We start from the raw sequence: 19049 nt of genomic DNA, 5'->3' as shown, positions 1-19049 counted from the left end.
TTCAGACTACTGTATATCTCCTAATTCGGTCTGGAAAGGCGGAGCCTCTAAGGCCTGCATCGTGCCTTCTGTAGGGGTGTCTGTAGGGAAATGAGGAGTTTTTTGCCTTGGTCAGCTGCCCACACACACCCTCTTAGGGCCATACTGGAGTTTGCTAGACTCCAATGAAATAAGATGATGGAGAGACACCTAAACAAACAGTATGACTACAGATAGGCTTTTCCAAGGGAAGAGCTTTAATTCCATTCATAAAGACATTTATTTCTTTTCTTTCAAAGTCCAACTAACTCATAACATTAAGAACACTGAAAATTTTCTCATAGTCATGAAACAGACAGAAATGTGCAGGGATGTTCAGGCACACAACCCTTGGCTGGGCTGCTTTCCCCTCCCACTACCACTGGTTTTGTGCTGGTGGTGATGGACATTGGCTACACAAAAACATATTTTGTGTCCCGTTCTCTTGTTACCAAAATTAAGACTCCACTATGGCAACTCCTGCTATAGTCAGGTAGCCAACAGGTACACACATTACGTTAAGGACAAAAAAGTCACATTTGGTGTGTAGCTCCCTGTGGGCTTGATGTGAAAGGACCATCCCTGTGGATGTGATCCATAGTTAAAATGCACAGTCTGGGCTTTGGTCAGCGCAGCTTTCTGTTCATTTGCACTGAAAGTCAGGGAGGGAGAGAAGTTGATACACTGTGGAAAAGGACAAGAGCCACTACCAGAGAAACTGTGTTGTATTTTTTAATTCTTGGGTATTTATTCTTTGCTCTCCTCTTTACTGATACTTAGAGCCTAGGTGCTTCCAAGAATTGGATCTAGGCCACCTCTGCCCTCTCCTCCCTCCAAGCTGCAAGCAGACTGCTCCTACAAATCAGAGTCTGCATTTCAAACATCCCCACTAACTTTTGCTGTGGGTTTCTTCCAGCCAGAGCACCTGTAGCAGGAGTAGGTGGGTGCTGCAGCCTGTGAGGCTGCTCTGTGGTTAGAGGTGTGCCCGAAGGGCTGATCCGCAGACCAACAACCAGCAGAGAGGTGGAAAGATTCCAAAGAGCTGAATTTGGCAGCTGTGGTGCCCTACCTTGCCTAGACACAAACCCACCTGAACACAAAACACAGTGTGCTACGAGAACTTCATTAGACAAGGAGGGGAAGGGAAGGCAGCAGGGAAGGAGCAAAACAAAAGTGTCTCCTCTGAGCCTTGTACTTGGGATAACAGGAATGCACATGCTCTTCAGTATTCCTGAAACATGGTTCCAGGACTACGGTTCTGGCATGTGTAGAACTTTCCTAAAGTTAATATCCAGCTACAGGCACCAATACCTTATTTCCCTTCACAAACTCAAGACAGTTCCTAACAAAGCAAACCACAGAAATACTGAATGATTTAAGTTTAGGTGTTAATTTCTGCTCATAAACAAAAACAGAGACAAAATCCTGCAACGTTTTTTGGACTGGTTTCAAAACTTGAAATCCATGGGGCCCCTCTGAAGTGAGAAACACTTTTTTAATTTGGTATTTTTGTTTGTTTGCTAATGAGGCCCTCCCAAGTAACAGTGGCAGGAAAATTATCCATAATGAATTTCAATGTCCCAGTGGTTTCAGTGTATCCTAGTTGGCATTTCCAGGCCTCTCCCCTTGAAGCACAGGAATCAATCCTCTTGGTTGCATTTTCCAAATACATCATCTCACTGTTGACATCCAAAGTCCTAGGGATAAACACACCAGCATGTTCCAGCTCTCCCATGGTAGCCAACATCTTCCACCGAAAGCTGGGGGAGTTTTTTGGATGGATTGGGCTTTACCCAGCTTCCCAGACCCCTCCAGCAGCTCAGCGCCGCAGCCTGAGGAAGAAGGCATGCTTGCACTCCTTGCTGTCCAAGGGGTAATACTTGTCATAAAAATCCAAAATGTACTCCTCGGTCTTAAATCCAAACTTCTGGTAGAGCAGCATAGCAGGGTTGCTTGCAGAGACGTGAAGGGTGACGTCCTTGCCCATGCAGGTCTGCCAAGGGAGGGGGAGTGGAAATAAAAGGAGATATCACTGGAAGAGAACGAGACAGCCTCTGGGGGAATGCGGAGGTGAGGAGATTCATCAGCTCAGAGATCCAAAGTACTGAGGAAATGTGAGAAAAGTCACAGGCCCCAGCAGAGGAGTTTCCACACATAGCAACAGCAAAGGGAGCGCTGCTGCTACTCCAAGCCTTTGTTTCTGGGAAATGTGGATTCTCTGACAATGAAAGCAGCTTTGGGATTATAATTTGTCATCTTTCCATTGTCAATTACTAAAGTAATTGTTAATTAAAAATAATCTTGGTGTACAGCCCTGATCTCAAATACAATGACCTGAAGAAAAGACAAACATGCCAGAGTATCAGGCTCTTGCACTCCTCCCTGTCAGCAAACAGAGCTGAGCTCTCTGGGACTGCCTGAGCACCTCTGTGCTGTCATGCTGGAATTCCTGCCTATTCCACCCATCTCTCTCCCATCCTTCAGAGCACAGCACTCACCTCCTGAGAAGGCAGGAAATTCAGTTCAGAGAGCAAATAATAGCCTGGCTGAAGTTACTTTGAAGATCCAAAATTATTCTAACCAGCAACACTCTGATGAAGATGCTGAAATAATTTTTCTTCTATCATCAAGTGTTTTAATAGCATTCCATGTATATTGAGTGTATTGTAACTCTTAAGTGGGAACAGTAATACCCTCTAGGAAATCTCCAAGATAGAATATTCAAGGGGAAAACTCTCAGGAATTTAAGGAGGGAAGGGGAAAAAAAATAATTGGAAGCTGTTCTGGGGAGAAGAAAATTTGAACGAGATCATTAAGAAAATGCAGTTTAGTCCTCTGCAACAGATGCATGAGAGGATAAATTTTGACAGCAAAACCAGCCACCACCATTTGTATCAAAACATTTTCCTGTTAAGTTATGCTGTTCCCAAGAATTCAGCCTCCAATTCAGCACACTGATCCCAAAGTCAGCAACCTACTCTTAATCCAAACAGAGCATCAAAGTATTTCAAGCTACAGAGAGGAGATCCCAAGCCCAAGCAGGCTGCAAAGCAGCACCTACAACCTGGAGACTGAGGAACAGAAGGTCACAACCACCATTTATTCTACAGGACTAAACCCCTTCAACCACTGTCAGAAAGTCAGCAACAGCAAAATAAAACTAATGTGAGCCAAACATACAGTGCTGATTTCTCATTGCTAGTGTGCCTAATCATACTCAAATCTCTCAAATCTGCTTGGCTTTCCTCAACAGGGAATTTCATGCAAGCAGGATTAGGTTAATTGATGTGATACACTCCACAAAAAGGTGTGAGGATTTTCTGTGGCTGACTTGCCAACTCCAGCATCCCAGCTCTGCCGGAGAGAGAAGACTGAGAGTCCACCTGCTGGATCCCTGCAAACCTTGGCGCCTGTTCCAACTGAGTGTTGACATTTCACATCAGCAGACTGAGCTGACGACAATTTCCTTCAACACTTCACTTGCCTGGGAAATGCAAGGGGTGAGTTTAAGGAATATTGATTAGAGGCCTGTGTCAGCACTGCAGAGAGCTGTGCAGGTAGCAGAGTTACCCTCAGGTGGCCCAGGAGTGGAAAGTACTTTTCCAAAGCACAAATCACTTTTCCCAAGACTCTGCCAGCACTCCCTACCTTGCTTCAGCCAAATAAGAAAGAGGATAAAACAGTTTCAATAGTGAGTTTGTTAGTGCAGCTCATCTTGACTACAAAAAATTAAGAAATGTTTCCTATCGGCAGCTCTGCCAAGAGAGTTCAGGGAGTGGAGTTGGGCTCTGTTAAGGACGTATATCTGCGTCCTTACAATTAAGCTGCCTTTCCTGCAATTTAACTCAAGAAAATCAGTCGAATTAAGGCCACTTGACTAACAGTATTCATTCAGAGATTTAACAAAGTTTAACTCTTTTAATACCACCCGTTTAATTAGCTGAGATTAATTTTTCCAAATATTCCTGCGGAACAAGGCCCAGTACAAGTCACTTTAAACAAACAATTAGGTTGCAAATGCTTTAACTCAGCTGTATTTGAACCAGAGTATAAAAGTGAGTGATTGAGATCAGTAAGTGATTTAATGCATGAAATAAATCTCCAGGTGTAGTCAAGAAAGCTGCAATAATTCTAACTAACCCTGCCCACTCTTACCTCATTTTCTCCTTTAAATCCCCTATTTACAATATCACTTTTACACAAACTACTGACTGCTGTAGAACACAGAGTTAATCCCAATACAGTTGAAGTGTGCAGCATCCCTCTAATTCTGAGGGCGTGACCAGGATGGTTGTTTTCCTAAACACATTTTAACTTCCAAAGCAGGAGCTCCTTCCTCCCATAAACATTCACAAAAAGAGTTCTTACTCTCTAATATCTGCATATGTGCACAAGGAAGGAGGCAGAACTGGTTCTTTGGCAGATTCATGGGATGATTCATTTCATTACCTGGATAAGATGGTAAATCATGAAGGTTGCAATCCCAGCTCTTCTCCACTCAGGGTGCACCAACAGAAAAGAGATGTAAGCTTCATTGTACTTCACATCTGGCACCATAAAGCCAAAGGCAATGATAACTTTCTTGTAAAGGACAACAACACTGAAGTCTGGATACTGCAGGCACTCTGACAAATCGATTCCTAGGGAGAAAGAGAGAAACAGCAGTTGGCAGCACTGCAAACCAAAAGAAAAGTGGCATTGAAATCCAGGGGTTTAAGGCTTTTTAGAAACACTCAATCCCTTCTTTTTACCCTTATTTCAGATTTGTGATAGCAAGAGATCACAGCATCATAGAATAGTCCAAGGACCCTGCTAGAGCAGTCCTCTGTTACTACAAATTATGCAGCCAAATTTCCTGCATTTTGGGAAATCCCAGGGGTCAAGATACCCAGAGTGCAGAGGATGAACCCTGGTTGGGAAAACCAGCTGCCTGATCCTGGTGTCTCCCCTGCCAGGTAAGTATGAAAGGGAAAAGATGATACAACAAAACAGACAAAACAAGATCTGCTCAGCAGGGAAGCTTGCGTGAAAAAACTAACAAAGCTGATTTCCTTTGAAATGACTCAAGGATGAAACGCTCTTCAGAAGCGGCACACATGAAACTGGGCTTCAGCTTTGGTGGCATTGCCTGTTATGGTTCCTGTCTTTTTCCTCCACCTTGCCTGGAGCTCTTACTGCTGTCTCTTGTGCACACTCGGCTGGTTGTGGAGCTGCACTGTAGGCCTGACCACAGCTCCCAACACTACCAAAACACTTGTTTTTAGCATGCAAATTCTTTGATTTGCGGGATGAAGTAGCCTCTCAGGCAGTGGTGCTTCTGTGAGTCAGAGGCTCGACACAGAAAGAGGCTGGGAGTTTGTTACCTTGCCTAACCACCATGCTCCTGCAGTCCTAGAGCATCCACACAGTCTGTCAGCACCAAGCAGTGCAGTTCGAGGCACTGAACACTGACTGCTTAGTAATTTGTGTGGACAGACCCTAAATGAAATGCAAGACACAGAGGAGATATGCCAGAAGTTTCCTTCAGCCTCAAGTTGGCAACTGCAATGTATTTGGAACATGGAGTAACAAAATAGCAGAGTATGTTTTCCTGTAATCACTTTTGATGAGATGCAACACTTCATAAGGCATCAGGCACCAAGATGTGGGTGAGTTATTTTCTTGCTGGAGAGTAAGCTGGGTGGAGCAAAACGTGGAACGGATTGATTGGCAATAGGGAGCTGAGTTAATTAAGGCAAGGCTGCCTGTGGAGTGCCTTGCAGCGTGTCTGGACAGGAACACGCATTGCCCCAGGCGCTGGCATCTCTGCAATGGTGCAGTTTTTCCTGTAGGAAAATGCTTAGCTCAGGATGGTTCACCCCTGGAGACACTCCCTGCTAGGGAGAAGTTTCCCATTAGGGCACCAAGGCACTTTGAGAAACAACACTGGGGAATCTCTCTTCCACCAGCTCATTTGCAGTCACTACCTGGAAACTTAGTTCTGCCTTGGGAGAGGCAAGAACAGCTCTGAAAGGAAGGCTTTGGAGGGACAGAAGAACTAAGTGCTGGTTTAATGATGCTCACTCAGTTGCATATCCCTGCCTCCCACCCAGAAGCTGCACCAGCTAAACCCTTCGCGTCCAGGCTTTACCTCCCAAGCATCACTTCCTCACTTTCCTTTCCTGCTAGAACAGAACCAAGGTGCAACAATCATATCCCAGCCCCCTCCTCCCATCCCAGGAGAGTGATGGCAGTGTCAGCTTTCTGATTTAATGATGAACAGTTCACAGTTGGGTGGAACACACCCATGCTCCTTAGGTTAAATAAAACAGGGTGAGTCCTGAAGAACTTAATGAAGCTGCAACCCAGCTTGGCCAGAATTTCAAGTAAGTTTTCAGGAGAGGAGAGACTATGACAAAGCAGTTCAGCCTCTGCTGGGATTGCAAGTGTCTCACAAGCTCTGAAACGTCTTGTGAAAGGAAGGGCGTGCCAGATTATTTCCCCCCACACTGTACAATTTGCATGTAATGAGTAGCAAAAAGAGCTCCCATCCTGACTGCAGCATATGGACACTGCTGAACTACAACCCTGCTGAATCACTATCTGCAAATCAAAACACAAAGCAAACAGTTACCTGGAATAAAGGTGTGTACTGTTTGTACTGGGCTTTTCTAAATTAGTCTGCTGCATTGTTTGATGATCAGAAGCTGAGGCATGCAGCAGATGAACATCTCTATTATTATTTCAGAAGAACTAAAGACTGCAGCCTCGTAACCACCCCCAGAAAGGGCAGCCATTGCCCCCAAAGAACCTGCAGTTCCAGAAATGACACAGAAAAATACAAACGTAATCTTTCCCATACCTTATGTGTCCTGAGGCTTGAAGAAATAAAGGAGCCTACAGTTGTAAAAACAATTCAGTCAATCACACAATAAGCTGAGTTGGAAGGAACCCTCAAGGATCATTGAGTCCTACTCCTGGCCCTGCACAGGACAACCTCAAGAATCACACCATGTGCCTGCGAGCATCATCCAAACTCCTCCTGGGCAGGCTTGGTGCTGTGACACTGCCCTGGAGAGCCTGTTCCAGTGGCCAACCACCCTCTGGGTGAAAACGTTTTCTTATATCCAACCTAGACGTCTCCTTACACAGCTTCAGAGCCATTCTATTGGGTCCTGTCATCACAGAGAACAGATGGGTGCCTGCCTCTCTGCTTCCCCTCCTGAGGAAGCTGCAGACCATGATGAGGTCTACCCTCAGTCTCCTCTCCAGGCTGAACAGACCAAGCAACCTCAGCCACTTCTCATATGACTTCCCACCTTTCAGTCTGACATATCCAGCTTATGGCTACTCGGAAGAAACTTTCTCACAAAGTTAATGAACAGTAATCTCTGGTATAAAACTTCATTTCAACCCCTGATTCTCCAAAACATTTCACTAGATGCTTAAAGTTTAGTTAACTACTAAACTACCCTAATGGCACCTATTTTTCTAAGTGCTGTGCTAATTAGGGCCTAATTGCCAGTTCTACAGATCTCAAGAGACAAAGACACCAAACCCACTTCTCCACCTCAAATGCATTCCTGTGACATCAGATAATGTGTTTCTAAGAATCAGTCAGACTGAACCAGCTGAAGAAAAATTCGGCCCAAGAACATTTTTTTTCTGAACAATACCACTTCTTTCTTGGAAACACAAGCACTGGAGGAATCTTACCAGGCCAGAAGAATTCGTGGCACATGGAGTTTATAGTGGGGATGTGATTAGGGCGAACGTAGCAGTAATCAATGGGGGATTCTGGCTCAGCCTTCCAGTTGAGATCATTCCTGTGTGGATTCGCCCGGATTTCTGCCAGCAGCCTGAGTTTTGGGGGCTTTGTCTCATAATCACGTCTGCCAGGAATGTGAAAAGGAAACACAAAAAGCAAGTGAGCAACAAGAACTGCCACTGCAGATAAATGGGTACTGCCCACGAAATATCTTCTGACATGCTCAACTTTAGAAAAAAAAGAACAGTCTTCCATTCACATGGGGAAACAGCCTCTAGCTCAGCAAAAACACCCTTGTGCCAGAGGCCAGGACACTTTCCAGACCCACAGCATGTCCAGCCAGTCTTTCCTTACAGTATGAGCAAGGAAATCATGGTTCTGACCCAAGAGCAGGTGCAACTTGCATGGAATGGCTACAGCAATGCCCTCTCTGCCCCTGCCCCCTTTTGGAGATTCCCCTTCCCAATGCAATCCCTTTCACTACTCAGCTAAATCAAACACTTCAGGGTTACCATGGTGCACTGGGTTGTACTTTGAGGAGGAGTGAGGAGCACTGCCCAAGAAAGGTGTCCTCTCCGTGGGCTGGCGGTGCACAAGCCAAGAGCAAGCTCAGACCCTCTGTACCTGATGTAAGGTTTAAGAACACGGGAGGTGTAAGGGCTGACAATACTGTGGTCTGTCAGCAGGTCTTCTGAGCCTACCAGGCGGTACAGAAACTTGGTTGTCTGCTGGCGATATCCTTTTGTGGCAGGTAGCATTGTCTGGATGCACAAAAAAATGCACAACAATTGCAGCAAGGTCAGTCAGTGATTTAACTGATCATAAGGGGATCCTATGGGGGGAGAGTAAGGGTCTTTCAGTGTGACAGGGTGGACTGGACCACAGTGCTCCCACCTCTGGAGTCTGCTGGGAAATCCCAAATTTGGTGCCCAAACCTAAAAGTGCTGCAAGTCATCTCTCTCCTACACACACGAAAGAGCACCCTCTGGTTTGGGTACTTCCAGGCCTCCACCACCAGCATCTGGGCAGGGCTGGAGTACAAATAAATCAACACTTGTGGTGCTGACAATGACAGACAGCAGTGCTGAACCAGCATATCCCAAAAAGAAAGGGACTTAGGAGAGCATTGCTGGGGACACAGCCCCAAGCCAAAATGAGTCTTGTTCACATAATCCTTTCCACTTTAGGATTCAGATAACTTCAATGTGACACTGCTGGCTGCAGCAAAAGCTTTAAAATAACCATTGCCAAAACCTAACTTAAATTTGGGTACACCCACCTGATATCTGTCTAAGATCCTGAAGTCCTGGCTAGTAGTTCTGTATGTTGCTTGCCCTACTGGGGACCTGGAGACACCACCTTCTTTGGCTCCATAAATCCCATCAACTAGGAGCAGTGCAGCATTCACAACCTGGTCCAAGTCAAAGAGTGGGAGTCCTCTTTCCCTCTTGGCCTGCCTGACCAGCAGCTTGCGCCTCAGCCTCCGGGCCTCTGGGGTCATGCTCAAAGCATTGGGACAAGCTTCCAGTCTCTTCAGCAGCAGCTTTTCCTCATAGATGCTAACTGAGGTGTGCTTGGGAACTCTGGGTTTAGCATCCTTCTCCAGCTGTGACTTCCCCTTGTCTCGTCCTCTCACCTGCAAGGGTGTGTTTGACTCTTCAGGATCTTCACTGTCACCTTCCATTCGTTCTGTTTTTTCTTCTTCACTCTCCACCTCTTGTTTGATCTGCTCAGCTGTCTTCACTTTTTTTCTGCTTGCTATCATGGTGCCAGCACCAGCTGTCCCACTGGGAGGGGGAGCATACTCTATTCCTGGGTCTATGACTCCATCTCCTTCCATCTCCTCATCATCTGTGGAACAGATCAAAACAATCCAGGGGGAAAGAGAAAATAATTTAAACATCAAAGTCCCATTTCAAAATTGGTAGTCACAGCATTTTTCTGCTAAGGAATAATAATGTGGGTTTACCCAACACACTTCATTTTCTGTGTACTCTCAGATCTCCTAATTTTGGATGGGAGATGCTGAAAAGGGTCCAATTTCAGGACACAGAATCAATCCTGCTCCTAAAGTGTCTTGTAGTTTGGCATCTGGAAACTGTGCCCCTCCTGAGCTGCAAGCACGTGTTCTTTCAGGAACATTAAGCTGCTGAAAATTCCCGAAGACTGGGGATCAAAGAGTCAAGCTGGTGAGCTGTATCTTCAGCTAGCATATCCTGGAGAGGTTCTGTCCTCTGCAGAACCTCACTATTCTTCCTGTCACCCAGACAACTGGCTCCTTAAGGAACTAAGAGAATTCAGTCTGCATCACTGCTTTGCAATCTCACTGAAATTAGGCATCTCTTAATCAGCACAATCAAACTTATAAAATACTGTGACATTACCAACGGAATAAAATTTCTCTCATGAAAAACATTTGAGACAAAACTAGACTTGCTACATAGCAGTGTAATCTGTGTTGCAGTGAAATGCTTATGCTGAGTGGTCCAGCACTTGCTGTGTGAAGTCTACCCACTGTTTATTCAGGATCTCTCAGAAAACGATAATGGGGGTTTCTTCTGGCCTTAGAAGCTGGTGATAAAACTATGGAAAACCAGTCAATTCTCACACTCAACTTAAACAACAGAATATTGCCAGTTACTTTCCATCTTATCCTGAAAGGCTTCTGCAGCTCATTGGGAGCCTTTTTTAAAAAAAAATATTCCTAGAAAACTGCACATGGTTCATCACTAAACAAAACCTATGGTGGCTCTTACCATGGAACAGCGCCTGTGGTGGCATGACATCTGGGATGAGATCTGCTTCTGAGAGCAGGCTGGGAGTGGCTGAGTGTGAGGCAGGAGTGCCAGGAGCAGAGAAGTCCAGGGACGGGGACGGAGAGGGGCTGGTCAGAGGCGTGCGGTCAGATGAGCTCAGGGAGGAGAAGTCGATGACCTCTCCTTTTTCCAGGATGATGTCAGGCCGGCGGCAGCGGCTGCTGAACTTCACAGGAGTGGAGGAAGTGCTGCGGTCCAGGAACCCAGCTGCCTCCTTCTGGGCTCTCCGAATGTCCTTGGCTTCCTGAGTGCGGGACCTCTTCTCCTTCAGCTCCATGGCTGATTCAACTGGATTGCGGCTCACCCGTTTCCGAAGGCCTTCCACCGTAATGATGGGATCCAGTGGGGGCTTGGAAGCTGCTGAAGAAGTAGTTTGCTTATTCTGAGCTCCTGCAGTCACTGCATTCACACTACGCAGTCAAAATCACATTTGCTACAAAGCTTAAAAGATGAGGTTTTCAATGTGTACAGGAAATTCACTCTGGGACATGTAGCATTAAGCCAGTGTATGACTAAAGCCTCATTAAGGTCCAAATTTTGTTCCTCCACACAGAGGAGAATTTGCATCTAGTGACAAAAGATAGAAGACATTCCCCAGGGTAAAGAAAAGTGGGAAAATTGTGGATTTCAGCTAAAAAAACCCAACCAAAACCACTCTGCAGAAGCCTCAAAACCCTATAAATCAGCACAATGGAAAAAGGTAATAAAATATTACAGGCTTCTCACACTACTGTATATGCACCATAGGTCTCTTCAGTCAACCATTACAGCAGAACAAAATTAAGGAGCTGTCCATGCACACAAACTGGTTTTAACTCAGCTTTTCTCATGTCTCCCAGCTTTGTCCCAGTGAGGAATCTACATGCTACTGGGGACAGAGTTACCTTTTGCCTTCAGAGCAGATGCTGACAGCTTCTCTCCTTCAGGTTTCAGTGTTGGGGGTTTGTTATGAACCAGCTTCCACCATCCTGGTTCTCCAAATTCCTGTGCCCCCGAGCGGAAAAACAAGGGGCTCCCCACAGAGAGACAGCCAGCAACTGTGCTCCACCATGTTGAGGTCTTTTTCCTGTGGTGGGAGAGAGGAAAACAAGGCTTAGGTCCCCACTCACCAGCTGTGCTTCCATCCTGGACAGTGTTTCTGCCAGGGCACTGACACACACCCACTGAACTATTCCTGAAGCACTTTTTTGGCCCCTTGGAGGCAGGGAGGTGCATTTAAGCCTTTCCCTCTGCAGTGCACTCTTACTGGGCATATGAGCATTTTTTTTCCTTTAGGAATTGGTCACAGGGCTAACTAAGATATCACTTAGGGAAGAGGTGAGAAGAAATACTGAAGAATTGCCCTGACTCTGGGGTGTCAGGTTCCTGGTGTAGAGTCCAACCTCAGTTGCCCAGAATTTCAAGATTTCTTCTTGCCTTTGCACATGCCCACATGCAGAAACTTCTGTACTTGCCAAGGCTTGGCTGAGTTGATGATGTTCACTGCTGCCCAAGTGCTGCCCTTACACACCTTGGGGTACTGAACCTCAAAGGTGGAGGATCAAATCCAGCTGCCGCAGCTCAAAGTCTGGAGTGTTACAGTAAATCTGAATAAGCTGTGCTTCAATATGCCAAGGAAGAAGATCATTGCACGGCTTGTACTGCTACACACACAATTCAGCTGTCTCTTTTCCATCAGTGGCTTGCCCAGGCAAGTGGCAATGCTGTGTCTGAGGCCAGGAATCACTCTCTGAATTTTAATCAGAGCAAGGAGTGCCCAGTTTCCAAGACAAGTCTCATAAGGCAGCAGCAAAGCCTGGGAAGCATAGACTCCCTGAATGAGGGACAATGGGCCACCAGCTGCCCTCCTGTCAGAGTCCCTGTGGCTTCTAGAGAGGAAAAATGCTAACATTTCTGAGCAAGCAGTCACAGACAAGCACTGAAAGCAAAGCCAAAGACCAAATCTGGTTAGGAAGAAAGGTCAGATCTTACAACAGAGGAATCCCTGGGGAAGAAAAGAAGCTGTGAAGTCAATCAAATCTACAACTTCTAAGGATTACTCAGTTCCTTTCCTGCCTCCAAAGCACATGCATTAACAGTGAGGCTTGGGTTTGACAGCTTCAGCACGCTCAGAAAAAATGTGCTGCTCACCTGGAAAATGAAGGCTGACCTCTGTGAGAGGGGTTCCTACTCTGACAGTGTGAAAAATGTTTCAGTTGTTTAACAGCTACAATGTAAGAGCCATTTCATCAAGATCCAAAACAATCCAAAAGATGAGAATCAGTTCTTCTTGAAGAACTTGGTCCTTGCAAGCTTTATAGCCAAAGAACGTAGCACTTTGCTGGACCACATTTTTGTCCCTAAAGTTTGGCAATACCAGCATCAGCTCATCCATTGTGACTGTTTAGAAAAACCCAATTCTTTGCAGGTTCATGTGCTGCCTAAAGGAAAATAAGAAATAATCCAAAATACATGCATTTCTATTGCTTTTGTGTGACTTTCCTGGGGTTGTTTTTCCCCGGTAAGAAATGCTGATTCTTTCTCTAGTGTACCCTTCATGCCTGCATACAGATTCTCAATAGTAAATCCTCCCTTTTTATCACTTGTAGGCCTCAACAGAGATGTCACCAAATTAACCAGGATTCTTGTCCATCTGTATAACAGGTTTTAATTCCTTTGGCTCACCAATCAGACCCTCAGGGAAATATGTCTTTACCTGTTCCCTAATAAGAAAGTCCAGTGTTTCTCAATAAAAGCACAAATGTCTTCTTTCCATCTGAAGTACCCCTGACGGCCCGTTCCTTCCAGAGACAAGTTGTACATTGCTAACATGACAACCTGGAACAGAAAGTGTTGGACACAAGTAATTCCCTTCTGCTTTTTCTGCTGAACAGACAGCCACAGCTGCCACACACACACGCAAATCTTTGCTCCCTCATAAATATCTTATTTTTGCAACATCTCATAGGCAATTTCTGCAATCCATCTTCTTCCTGGTATCGTGCTGCCCATTCCTGTCTTTCTATTGTTAGATGCACATTCTTCCAGAGATTTCTCCTTCCCAGGGGAATAACAAGCTGCCTAGTTTTGGAGGTTTGTGCTGAGACACAAGAATTGAGCAGCTGTTGTATAAATGAATTACAGTACAGCTGAGGTCTGAAGGTAATGTGGAGGTAGGAAAATAGTCTTTCAAATAAAAAAAAAGTCACAAGTAATCCCGCTAGCCAATACATCAGAAACATTGTGACAATGGTCTTTCACACACACACTTCAGAACCAAATTCACTCTGACCTGTTACATACCCAAACTAAAGGGCAGGTTTGAAAAATATCTTACCTCCTTCAAGTAAATTCTAGCTGGCCAATTGTTAATTACATTTACTTAATTATTTTTAATTAATTTATTAGAAAAAAACTAAAGTCAGCTAGACTGGGATCATCTTTTAACAATCACAGAGCCTTAGTTTGGCACTGCTTCCAATAACAACTTGCATTTCACCCTCAGAGAAGTCTGAAATCTGCTTTTCTTAGGGAGATGGGTCTCCTCACAGTGGACCTAAGTTTTCTGGGATGCATTGTCAAAGATGTCAAAAAGATGAAATATGGACAGGTTTAATGTCCCCTTCACCCTATTTTTACCTCACAACTCCTCTCAGTTTGATAACTAGGATTTTGTGGGTTTTAAAGTCATGTGGCGCAGTGTCTCAAGATGTCAAAAATAATTGTCTTTTCAACTGGCTAAAGATATGGATCTGTTGAGGACACATACTCTGGAAAAAATCCAGAAATCACTGTCCCTGTTCTTCCTGCTTCAGGTAAGTTAGTTTGACCACTTCTCTCAATTCCACTTACCCAGAAGCAGCAGCAGATCTGGCTGCTGGAAGCCCAGGGAGGGGGTCACAGCTTTCTTCCTCACCCATTTCCACTTTGTCTGCCCCTTCCTCATGCCACTCTGAAAAGACCTGGGCAATGCAGCAGCCTTTGCTTTCCTAGGGTGGAACTTGGTGAAACTCTGCCAGCACAGACCCTTACCTACACCAACTTTTTTCCCTGCACTGACCACCATGAGAAAGCAGTGCAGGAGTCACAACTGGTGTTTCAAATTATCTTACATGACGATAAGGCTGAGTGCCTGTGGGTAAGAATCAGAGAAATTCCAACAAGGCTGATATGATTTTCAACAATCTGACAGGTTCAGCCTCAGGACAAGTGGCCTCCTGAGCTGGAAGATGGAGACAGGGAGCAGAATAGCCCTCCTGTTATTCAGGAAGAAGCAGCTGATGACCTGCTGAGCCTCTTAGATGCTCACAAGTCTGTGGGACCAGATGGGATCCACCCTAGAGTATGGAGGGATCGGGTGGATGAGCTCACCAAGCTGCTCTCCATCATTTACCATCAGCCCTGGCTCATCAGGGAGGTACTTGATGGCTGAAGGTTGGCCAGTGTGACACCCATCTGTAAGAAAGGCTGCAAGAAGGATCCAGGGAGCTCCAGGCCTGTCAGCCTGACCTTTGTGACTGGCAAGGTTATGGAACAGATCATTTGAGTGGCATCACTTGGCACCTACAGCATAGGTTTAGGAAGAGCAGGTCCTGCCTGACCAACCTGATCTCCTTTCATGACCAGGTGACCTGCCTCGTGGATTCAGGGAAGGCTGTGGATTTTGTCTACCTGGACTTCAGTAAAGCATTTGACACCATCTGGAGGGACCTGGACAGGCTGAATCCATGGGCCAAATCCAACAATAGGAGGTTTAACAAGACCAGGTGCTGAGTCCTGCACTTTGGCCACAACAACCCCCTGCAGCACTACAGGCTGGGGACAAAGCAGCTGGAGAGGCCAGGCAGAAAGAAACCTGGGGTACTGACTGATGGCAGACTGAACACAAGCCAGCAGTGTGCCCAGCTGGCCAAGAAGGCCAATGGCATCCTGGCTTAGATCAGGAATAGTGGCCAGCAGGACCAGGGCAGTGATACTTCCCCTGTACTTGGCACTGGTGAGGCCACACCTCAAGCCTTGTGTACAGTTCCAGGCCCTTCAATTTAGGAAGGATGTTGAGGTGCTGGGGCACATCCAGAGAAGGCCAACAAGGCTGATGAAGGGTCTGGAGCACAGATCCTATGAGGAACAGCTGAGGGAGCTGGGGATGTTTAGGCTGGAGAGGAAGAGGCTCAGAGGAGACCTTATCACTCTCTACAACTCCCTGACAGGAGGGTGCAGCCAGGTCAGGGTTCAGCCTCTTCCCCCAGGCAACAAGTGATAGAAGAAGAGGACATATCTTATGCTGCACCAGGGCAGGTCTAGGCTGGATATTAGGAAAAATTTCTTCACAGAAAGAGTAACTGGGCATTGAAATGGGCTGCCCAAGGAGGTGGTGGAGTCACCATCCCTGAAGGTGTTTAAGGAAAGCCTGGATGGGGCACTAAGTGCCATGGTCTGGTTGACTATGTGGTGTTAGGTCATGGGTTGGATTTGATGATCTCAAAGGTCTTTTCCATCCTAGCTGATCCTGTGATTCTGTGATACTCTATGAGACAACATACCATTATGGGCCCACAGGATGGAAATGGATGTTATTTTGACTGCTCAGGTATGCAAATGATTGAAACAGTGAATTCCAGCAAGGACTGATGCTAGTGCATAAGCAACCAGGTTGGACCTTTGTATCCAGGGAGTGGGCAAGCTTTCTGTTTCTATGTTGCCACCTCACCAGTTTTACATTTTCTTAGATACAAAAAACTGTTCATGCCTAGAAGCCAAACTGCATTTATTTTGCCTTTACAAATCTGCTTGAAGCCATGAAATCATGAGCAACATAAGGGGAAGAAAAAACAAACAAAAAACCCCAACCAAAACAAAACAACAACAACCAAACAAACAAACACAACAAAAAACCCACCAAAACCAAAAAAAACTCCCAACCAAACAAAAAAAGTGATTTGTATGATTATCTTTCAATTTCCCTGCCAAATGCTGAAGTTCTCATGTGCAAGCAATCCTCAGCTAATTAATATCTGAAGTTCATGCAAATACTCCTTTGTTACCAATACCTGATCCTCCTTTTCCAGGTTGCACATACACAATAAGCAACAATTTCAGAAAGTCCCACGGTTGTTCTGCTGGCACGAACATTTCACTTACTTGTTGCCATGTTAATCTCAGACGTTCAAATTGCTCCTTCCCATCTTCTGAGCAATCAGAGCAAGTAAATCTGAAAAAGTTATCTCCTTTGAGGTAGCTGAGCTGTTCTCTCAGTTGACCTAAAAAGAAAAGGTAAAAATCAATCTTTTTGTCCTTTTATAGGAAAAAGTGCTGCAAAGGAAATTTGGATTTCTTCCAAGATCAGGTTTGTCTGAACAAAGATGACAGAACCACCCGTAAATCCCCATGCACCCAAAGTTACAGGCTCTAATTCCATGTTTCTACAGCAGAGGAAAAAAAAGATCATATGAATCAGGGCTTCGAAACTCACCAGGAGTTAATTTACAAAAACATGAACAATTGAAAAATGACATCGAAGGACAGAGAAACTTAACACTAGAGTGCTTCTGGAAAGTCACACTCAAAAGGTATTTCTCTACAAGGATGTAATCTCTTTTACTGTATAACGACACCAGATCAAGCATTTTTAACATATGGATACCCTGCTTCCATACTGAATTGCAGAATTCAAGTTCCAGTTGTGTCTGATGGGGGGAAAACCCCCCACACTTGGTAGATGAAGAGAATTTCTAAATGGCAATTCAATGTAAAAAAGTGATTATTTGCCTGAGCACTTTATCATTTTCACAAGTGACAACTGAACTCCCTAGAACTGAATGATTAGGAAAAAGCACAGTATCTCCCTTTGACAGGTCGTTTACTCTGCCCATTTGTATATGGCTACTGTTGCCTTGCAACTGGCCTTTTCTGCTCCTTGGATTTGTTCCACAGCAACTGCAGAGAGGAACATATTTGTAAAATAAAACAAGTTGAGTGTTAAATCAAGAGTGTTAAATCATGCTCCAGCATGAGATAGCTCATGCTACCTTTAACTCTGCTTAATTTTTTTTATTACTATATATCAAGTTACGTTTCCATTTACTGCATAGTAATTTAATAGCCTAGTGCTGGTTTCATTACATTAACACCTAAACATTCACTAACACACCTTGAGAGGAGATTTTTACACTATAAATTCTGGCAAATTCTAAGAAGGCAAAAAGGGCAGCTCTGACATATCTGCAAGGCAAGTGCCACCTAGACAGTTCATTATTTCTAACCACAAACAAAACCCCCAAATCAAACCAAACAAAAATCCCCTCACCAAAACCAAAGCCAACTAAACACTCAGTATTTAGCAATAACTGGCTTTTGGATGTAATAACAGATCAGATAATTCAGAATTTAGAAAGTAAAGTTGTCCATTACACTGCTAACAGCATATATCTTATGTCAAGTGACAGAGGAGAGGCATCAAATTCTGCAGTTTGCACCTAACACCCCCCACAGCTGGCTGCTGAAGGCTGGGCATGTTTCTAAGCCAACTCAAATTCACATTATTGGGAAAACATTAAGGTTCAGATTTAGCCATATGCTCCACAGATGTGACAAATCAACAGGGAGAGGAAAAAAAAGTAACACACAAAGTCCTTTTCCTCCCCAGAGTTTTGCAGCAAGAGTCATTATGAGTGAGCAGAGAGGTCAGGTCTCTTGGCTCAAGTCCCTAAACAGGTGCAAGTATTGTGAGGGGGGGCACGGTTCTGAACTTTAGCATTTTCTACAAATTGAAGAAGACAGTCTGACTTCCTTAGAGAGAGCACCAGCTCTGGACACACACAGCTCCTGGACTGAAGTGTCTAATACAGCCCCTACCAGCAGGCAACACCTTTATCACCACAGGACGGGGTACAGCCTAACAAGCTGTGAAACAGGGATGCAGGACAGCACAAACACCCACAATGGCCAGGCACAACACAATGGGCAGCCTTACTTGCTGGGATCCACTTCTGGCACTTCTCACAGTAATAGGACATCTCCTCTATCCAGGACACTTCACCCTCGTCGCTGTTCAGGGAGTCCCCACTTTGGTCATGTGATAAATCCACGGAAGCCTGGTCCTCAGACTCCACGATCAGGAGAGTCTCCCCTTCCACCTCACCCTCCTCCAGGCCCTCAGAGGTGGAGGTCCTGGTGGCTTCATCGTCGTGGCGGCTGAGCAGCCCACTCATGTGAATGTTGTTGGCCATCCTAGAGGGAGCCTGCACAACAAGGAGCTGTTCCTCCCCACCTTCAGTCCATCCACACAGGATGTGCCGCAGCCAAGTCTCCAGAGTCCAAGTACCAATCACAGAGAAAATGGGTTTTTTGTCTGCCCTAAAGCTTTAGAGGCTAGATTATAATTTATACAAAATAACCAATCTTTCACAAATTATCTCTGTTTGTTAAAACACCTGCAAGAAGTGAGATGCAAATAACCTTCAAACGTCTTTAATCAAACCTCTAAGGGG

At 45.2% G+C, this 19049-nt stretch overlaps 1 protein-coding gene and 1 non-coding gene across 3 annotated transcripts; both read right to left on the bottom strand.

Annotated features, from left to right (window-relative positions):
- Positions 1-215: 215 nt before the first annotated feature.
- KAT14 (lysine acetyltransferase 14) lies at positions 216-19025 on the bottom strand. Of its 2 annotated transcripts, none has more exons than XM_066178050.1 (10): positions 18533-19025; positions 16702-16820; positions 13277-13398; positions 11466-11647; positions 10522-10941; positions 9045-9616; positions 8390-8526; positions 7714-7889; positions 4468-4658; positions 216-2011 (listed from the first exon to the last, which is right to left on the bottom strand). In XM_066178050.1, exons 1-10 carry the CDS (start codon positions 18786-18788, stop codon positions 1838-1840), a joined length of 2349 nt encoding a protein of 782 aa, XP_066034147.1. In that variant the 5' UTR covers positions 18789-19025; the 3' UTR covers positions 216-1837. The 2 variants fall into 2 exon arrangements, with proteins under 2 accessions (XP_066034147.1, XP_066034148.1); XM_066178051.1 differs by having other exon boundaries at positions 10522-10938.
- On the bottom strand, positions 4819-4981 carry LOC136287944 (U1 spliceosomal RNA). The gene has a single exon (XR_010720428.1). It is a non-coding gene; the product is annotated as a U1 spliceosomal RNA (small nuclear RNA).
- Positions 19026-19049: the final 24 nt, after the last annotated feature.

Source organism: Chamaea fasciata, unplaced genomic scaffold (genome assembly GCF_029207755.1).
Source record: "Chamaea fasciata isolate MVZ Bird 193981 ecotype frontalis unplaced genomic scaffold, bChaFas1.0.hap1 SCAF_3, whole genome shotgun sequence".
Lineage (NCBI taxonomy): Eukaryota > Metazoa > Chordata > Aves > Passeriformes > Sylviidae > Chamaea > Chamaea fasciata.
Note: the sequence above shows the minus strand (reverse complement) of the source record. Positions and strands in the feature narration are given on the sequence as shown.